The sequence below is a fragment of the Hippichthys cyanospilos genome, chromosome 10 (genome assembly GCF_059441005.1).
Source record: "Hippichthys cyanospilos isolate Australia breed blue-spotted pipefish chromosome 10, RoL_Hcya_1.0, whole genome shotgun sequence".
Classification (NCBI taxonomy): domain Eukaryota; kingdom Metazoa; phylum Chordata; class Actinopteri; order Syngnathiformes; family Syngnathidae; genus Hippichthys; species Hippichthys cyanospilos.
Window position 1 is genome coordinate 774281 of NC_142378.1, and position 7663 is coordinate 781943.

Below are 7663 nucleotides of genomic sequence, written 5' to 3' on the forward strand. Positions count from 1 at the left end.
TAGAGTAGTTGAATTTTTTTTTCTTGGTGAAAAACAAGATACACGCAAAACACCAAATGACATAAATCTACGTATATAAATACATTTCTGCCGAGTGATTAAAACGTCAACATTTTTTTTCTCCTTACTACAAAGCTTGTCGCGGGTATTTACTTTAATAAAATCTTGTAATCGACCAAAAATTATTACATGAAAGAACATTGTTTTCTGTTATAACCGATGCATTTTATAGTTTATTACTAATTCGTTTCCAGCCGTAAGTAAATAGAACGGAACTCTTTAGTTGTAATGCTTGATAAACACATTATACAGGAGAAGAAAACTCAATTAAGATTTCAATTGTATTCTTGTGAATAAATCTCATGACATTTGACGCTGTTATCCTTGCAATATTAAACATGAGTATCGACAATGGTATCAGTATCGTATCTTGCGTCTTGGCACAACGTTGCAACAAGTGGCACGATGTTGTAGAACAAAGATCAAATATTAACACGGTAAATGGTGTTTTACAGCTGGAATAGCGTAAAAAAAAAACTTTTGGACGTGAAAAAAACCAGCCTGGTCGTTATAAGGAAATTGTGCTTTGCTGCCCTCTAGCGGCGTTTGTCCGCGCAGTCACAAAAAGGTCAACTCAAGAGAGAGGAAAGAGAGTGAGGAGAGAGAGAGAGAGCGAGCGAGAGAGAGCGAGAGAGAGAGAAAGAGAGAGAGCGAGAGAGAGAGAAAGAGAGAGAGCGAGAGCGCTCCTTTCCTCCCATCGTCGCGTCGTAGTTGCGAAGAGCCGCGAGACAGGTGAGGGAGGAGAGGCTCAGGTGCTGGGTGAAAGGGGAGGGGGGCTTTCGAAAATCGGGTCTTTGCCCCAGTTTTCCCCTCATTAATCGACGCGTCTCAGCTTGCAGATGCCGACAGATGTGCCCCAAGACGGACTCAAGCTCGAGGAGGACGCCCACAAGGTATTGAAGCCATTAGCAATTAGTCAATTACTTGCACCTTGTGTATGTCCGGATTATTGTTTTTTTGTTTTTGTTTTTTTTTGTTAGGGTTGTTTTTTTTTACATTAAGACGTTTATTTGCATTATACACATAAATAAGCTTCGTAAAGCGCTTGCAGGGATACTTTGTGAACATAAAAGCATTTTAGATGTAAAATGCTCTATTTTTAGCATTTAGCTCACAAGTTTAAAAAAATGTGTGGCATTTGCATACTTCCGTAAGAGCACATCTGTTCATATTTATGTCACATTTGTTGTGACATCACGTAGAGGCTAAATTTGTTTGCGCTTCCAATTAGCATGAAGCTAGCAGAATATAAACCCACCTTAATACATATTTTTGTGTTTGGTATTCAATCCTAGATACTTATCTCCATCAAAGTACTACAGTAATCAATTGGATTATACGTTTAAATAATCAATTACTTTACTGGGCAATTAAGAACTAAACTAATCAATTATTTTGGGTAATAAATTATGAATACTCATTACCTAAAGTAGATACTTTAGTACTTATGTAATTGATTACTCTATTTTTAGTACATAAGGATGAACTTAATTATTTAAGTACAGAACTTGAGTCTTGATTTACTTAATTTAAATCCTTCTTTAGCCAAACACATGAAATATACTGTATACACGGTTAAACTTTTTTTTTGCTTGCTTTATCTTGTTTTACTTTATCTTGTTTTGTTTTTTTAAATAAATAAAATAGCTAACTGTGAACGGTCTGGCTTAAAAGGAATAAAATAGCGAGAAAAATAGCGACATTAACCTGCAATAGAAAAAGCTGTGGTCATAAATGAAAAGTTCGATATAGAGTGAAGCCACAATAACCAATCACTGTATACAAATAACCTGTTATTGGGGAATAAAAGGTGGAAAAAGAAAAAATATTAAAAATGTGTCACTGAGGTTGAATGAGGTAAATACACAATGTTTAATTGTATTTGTTTTATGTTTAGTTTAAGAAATTCCAAGCGGTGGAATCTTAACCCTTGGGCAGTATTTTGACCATTTTTGGATCGTTTTCATTTTGGCAGTATTTTAGCCATGGCTTGACACACTCAGGCTAGTGTGAAAACTTAGTGGTCGCGCTATGTTGAAATTTGACATGTTGTCACCATCCGAGCGAAATTTCAGCTCCCTGGTATGTGCTTTCAACGTTTTCACTTGAAAATGTTTTCACGTGAAACCTAATACTGCGCAAAGGAAGCAAAACAGCTATTAGTTTTGCCACTTCAAAGTATTTTTCAACGTTTGTACATTCGATGATTCCAAAACGTTTTCTTTTACTAGGTCACTTTTACTAGGCAAAAATAATGCAGCTTGCACAGCCTGAGCGAGAGAGCAGCATTTGAGCGCCCGCCGCGGTTACCAAAAAAACTCCCGACTTGTGTTCCAGCGCGACCCCATGACCCTGTCCAGCACGCCGAGCGTCCGGCGAGGCAGCACGCCGCTGCCCGTCAAGCACCAGCTCCGGCGGGAAGACGCCGTGCACGACGACCGCGACCGGTCCTCGGACGGCGCCCGCGGAGCGTCCGCCTCGCCTCCCGTCCGCTTGGGCCCGCCGCCGCCCGACGCGGAGGGGGAGGAGCCGACGGCGGAGGGCAGGCCCGACGGCCCTTTGAGGATAGCCCTCCTCGGGCAGAACGGCGTGGGGAAGTCGTCGCTGGCCTTCGCCCTGGCGGGGGACGTGGAGCGGACGGCGTCGCTGGATTCTGACGGTTGATTCCATCCGATTTTCCCCTCGGTTCGGGCGCGGCCCGCGGCGCCGGGCTAACCCGCGCTGCGCTCGTCCTCAGGCGAGGGTCACGTGAGCGCCGTTACCGTGGACGAGGAGGAGAGCACCGTCGTTATCTATGACAACTGGAGACACGTGAGTCAAACGTGCCCGCATTGGGGTTTTTTCCTTCCCGGTGCGTGCTTTGTCCTAGTCCCTTTCTTTATGATGAAGTCATTCACTGCCGTTGACGGCTATAGACGTCTAAGATCCATTTTTGCTCGGAGCAAAGCAAATGAGTTCATTATTCTACCTACCGCTATAAGTACATTACTATATACTAAAATATGACATTTTTACTGCCAAAAAGGGGTTACTTAAAATAAAAATATGTAAAAATCTAAATAAATATGATGCTTATTCTCTTTAAATCCATTTTAATTGACTAAATCCATGCTTAAAAATTTTAAAGTTTAAAATCCTAAATGTATGCCGCAAATGAGAAAATAGAGCAGAAAATAGAAAATAGAAAATATAGAATAATCCAAATATTCTCTTTAAATCAAATGAAACATATTTTCTGAACGATTTGTTTATTGCCTATATTTTTCAAAAATAAATAGAAATCCTAAAAATGTACAGTAGACTGGTAGCAAAGTAGTCTCTATATAAAAACATAATTAAATCTAGGTAAATGAATACTCTGAATATTAAAATATTTTTCTACTTGAAAATAATTTTTAAAATGCTGTTATAAAATATCTTAAAAAGTTTAAAAATATATAAATGCTTTTAAAATCTGCATTTACAAAGTGTTTTTTTACCTCAGTATAATTTGAAAAAAATCTTGAATTTTTTACGAACTAAAGTTGGCATTTAATTAAAAAAAAAAAAGCTTTTGATGTTTTTATTTGCTTTTTTTTGTCGAGATTTAGGAAAAACAGTTTTTCATTTTTTTCTAAATATTATGAGAAAAACGTGTTCAAAACAGTTGATATCTTTATGAGTCACGGAAATCCCGCTCCGGATTCTTTGAAATGCGTCAGCAGCAGTCTGTGTCACGAACACCAACGGTGCGGACAAGCAGGGAGGGAAAATACTTGGACATATTTGTGCGGACATGCAAATGCGTCCTTGGATGCATTTCTCAGCGGAGGAAAGCAATGGCGGCATCGTGACGACCCGCGGTGCTCATTATCCCCTTGTTTTGCGTCCTCTCTTTTCCCTCGGGTGCGATTCAGGTGCGCGTGTGCGTGCGTGTGTGCGTGTGTGTGTGTGGGCTGCCCGCAGATGTGCCAAATGACTGCACGAAGGTGCCAAATTCCAGTGGGAGTGTGACGCAAACAACACGAATCATCGGGTGTTTTGATTCTATTGTGGGATTCGTTCACATGCGCGCGTTGTCAGGACCTGTCGGCGTTGCGCTGCGAGGTGTGCGTGCTGGTGTTCTCGGTGACCGACCGGCGCAGTTTCCACCGCACGGCGCAACTCCGCCTCCTCCTGCGAGAGACCCAGCCGCAAACTCCCATCATCCTCGTGGGCAACAAAAGCGATCTGGTTCGCTCCCGGGAAGTCACGTGTCAAGGTCAGACCCTAGACTGGTTAGCTTACTTGCGCTTTGCTTGGGAACATGCAGCGACGGATAGAAAAGTCGCGCTTTGACGCCATCTTATGGAACTCTGCGTATTTCCGTTGTGCGAGGTGGCATATCGGCATGGATCGGTGTCAAAACGTCAAGGTTTCCCATCGCCGTTAATACTATCATCGATAGTAGCCGTTTTGTTTTCCCAATCGAGCAAAAGGAACAATTAAACAAAGCACAATATGATTGGTCGCTTGCAGAGTTGACTCAAGCGGCTGCCTCTGAAAATAATTCATGATCAGCGCTTTTTTTCTTGGCATGCGTGGAGACTAAAGAGGACATACGTGAAGGAGTTTTGATGATATTGCCACTTCTGACAAAACTTTACCAATCAAAATCAAATCATCATGCCCTTTTTTGGATATTCCGATATGTCTCTCTAACTTCAAAAAGGCAAACCCAAGTGCTAATTTTGGGTTAGTGAAATAAATTAATTATTAATTCGAATTAATATTAACATAATATTTATCTTCTGTATATGTCCCATATAATTTTAACATTTACAAGTGATAACTTTCGACGTTAATTTGAAAAGACATCTTTTTCTTCCCTGTCAAGCGCCTCACAGAGGACATTCATGGAAACGCAATGCGGTTCTACAATAATAGGACTAGTGATACGGTATCGCTAGTGCTTGCAAAAGCTTGGTGTGTTTTTTTTTATATCTCTAATATACATGTAAAAGCCTCAATTTCTGTGTAGGCTTCAAAAGCAGCATTATAGCGATGACTCACAGAAAGGCTTCCTGTCTTCATTCTTTATCACGCATACCAACACACACGCACATATATGTATTTCCTGAAGCCTTAACTTCCCGGTTTGGCGTCTCTTCCCTCAGAGGCCATGTCCAGCGCCGCCCTCTTCAACTGCCTGTACCTGGAAATTTCGGCCTCTCTGGACCACCGCACCCCGGAGCTCCTGGAGAGCGCGGTGCGCCTGGCGCGGGGCCGGCCCCCGTGGCCCCCGGGCGGCAGCCCGGAGGACGTGAGCGCGGCGGGCCAACGGGAGAGCATCACCTCGCGCGCCAAGCGCTTCCTGTCCGGCCTGGTTCCCCGGTCCCAGCGCGAGCGAGGGGACGGCGGCCGCTTCCTGCGCCAGAAGTCGCGCTCCTGCCACGACCTCGGGGCCCTGTGACGCTCGCGCCGGATCCGGTGGGTCAAAACCGCCGGGACGCTCGGGAGTCGGGGTCGACCCGAAGGGCAAGATTTTTCCAGTCGAACCGCGGGAGATTTATTTCAGAAGTCTACGCACCCCTGTTCAAATGGCACTTTTATTTTTTGTTAACTAGACCGTCACATGAGGAAACCCAGAAAAAAGGCTGCGATTGGCCGACGCGCGAGCTCAGCGCACATGTGAAGTCATTTTCATTCGACGGCAAAGAGAACATTTTTTCCAAAGGTATGAATTGCAAGTCAAAAGTCATGCTCAATGATTTTAGGCAAAATATGATTTTTTTTATCACGGAAAATGGCTAAATAACTAAACCTAAATTTAACTATTTGATTAACACCAAATAATGTTAAAGTTGAATACTCTTGGTCTAATTCAGTGTTTCTCAATTGTATTTTGCCAAAGGAAAGCGAAAACGTTTCACGCCCCCCCCACTTGACGCGCTGACTGTGAAAAAGATTATTATCTAAAAAATTGTAGATATAAACCTGTATCCTTTTTAACAATAACAAAAGAAAAAAAGCAATATAAATCAACTTTCAGCAACTGTTAATTATTTTACAGCGTTTATATGGATGACAGCCTAGTCTAAAACTGAAAAAAAATAACCAAGTGCAAAAGGTTGAATATTGTTATTTAATTGCAACTACACTTCACATGACCAAAACAAAGGCTTTTCCATGGGGTCATCTGCACCGCACCCCACTGGTCTAATTGGTATATCACAAGAAACGGGCATTTGAAAAGGGGTGTTTCAACTTTTTTTTTTTTTTTTAATCCACTGTAAATGCAAGAAGAAGAGTTTGAGCTACGTGAATTATGAAACTAAATTCCAATGAAAAGGCATTTAGGATCGTAAATGCTGAACGCAATTTCGCCAAACAAATATTAGAGTTTTAGCTTGTGAATGTAGGTGAGTTTTTCGATCGTTTTTAGCAGAGCCGACCAGCGAGAACCTGAATGATCCCTCCGTCGGATTACATACAATAAACGCCGCTGGTTTGGCTTGGCTTGTTTTGGAAAGCAGTCAAGGGAAACATTGGGGAAAAGCTTCAAATGATGCAGAAAACTGCGCGCTAAATGGAAAATTCATGTCGCGTGTTTCATTTATCCACTCATATTTTGTACAAGTGGCAAAGACGGACTACTTTTGTGTAAAATAGCTGCCGTAGTGATACTTCAATGTGATTAAAAGGCCTTTTTTTTTAATCTGACAATAGTCTGCCTCGTTCATCTCCGTTACAACGCGGAGGAAGCGGCGCAGCGATGCCGTTGACCGCAATACTCAAAAGTCACCCGAGAGGAGGGATACCACGCCGATGATTCATCTGCTCTCGTTGCGGTAACCGTGGCGACGGCGGGGAACCACTGAATAGTAAGCAAAGAGATAAAATGAGGATGAGGGAAAACACGCCTCGTGATCCGCGGAGGCATTGTTGCCACGTAACGGTCGCCATGGGGACGCCGAGCCATCATAACACGCGATGATGTCACGCCGCTCTTACCTCCTCTGCTGCTGTTACGCCTTTGCAATTTCAGCCGGCAGCTTCTTCCTTCTCTTGGTCTCCTTCTTGGCGCTCGGCCACTATCCTCCCACCGCTCCCGCCCACATGTGTTCCAGGATTTTTGGAACATCACAGGTTACTTAATCCGTCATTAGTTATCGGCAATGGTTGTGGAGCCAAAAATGATGACTATACATATATATATACACGTAGTATAGTGGCATGATGTTATGACTCATGGTCTTGGCTGTAAACTACAGGAAGTGGGTGAAAGGAAGCACTTGGTAAGGTGGACACCGGCTCTCTCTTGCGGGTAAAAAATGAAACAGTATACATATATGTATATATATATATATATATATATATATATATATATATACACAGTAATCTGTCTTTTTCGTGGTTAATGGGAACCGAAAACCACCATGAAAAGTGACATCCGCAATGTAGGACACACCCCCCTCCCCCAGGAAATGCATTTATACTTTACATATTTGAGACGGATTCCAGTACACATATTTACTTCAATCTTAAATGATCAAACCTTATACAATCACAGTACTGTTATCCTTTCCCGTTTCCTGTAGTCGTGATGACGGAGAGCCGCAGTTGCCCTCGGATTAACGCGATC

General features: G+C 42.5%; 1 protein-coding gene across 4 annotated transcripts; it reads left to right on the forward strand.

Moving 5' to 3' along the window:
- Positions 1–680: 680 nt before the first annotated feature.
- On the forward strand, positions 681–6899 carry LOC148416451 (GTP-binding protein REM 2-like). Of its 4 annotated transcripts, none has more exons than XM_088426151.1 (6): positions 681–792; positions 893–953; positions 2398–2719; positions 2798–2871; positions 4123–4300; positions 5196–6735. In XM_088426151.1, exons 2-6 carry the CDS (start codon positions 900–902, stop codon positions 5489–5491), a joined length of 924 nt encoding a protein of 307 aa, XP_088282277.1. In that variant the 5' UTR covers positions 681–792; positions 893–899; the 3' UTR covers positions 5492–6735. The 4 variants fall into 4 exon arrangements, 3 of the variants coding, with proteins under 3 accessions (XP_088282277.1, XP_088282280.1, XP_088282279.1); XR_015867026.1 differs by lacking the exon at positions 681–792 and adding an exon at positions 6748–6899 and having other exon boundaries at positions 799–953; positions 5196–5755; XM_088426154.1 differs by lacking the exon at positions 681–792 and adding an exon at positions 6748–6847 and having other exon boundaries at positions 799–953; positions 5196–5508.
- Positions 6900–7663: the final 764 nt, after the last annotated feature.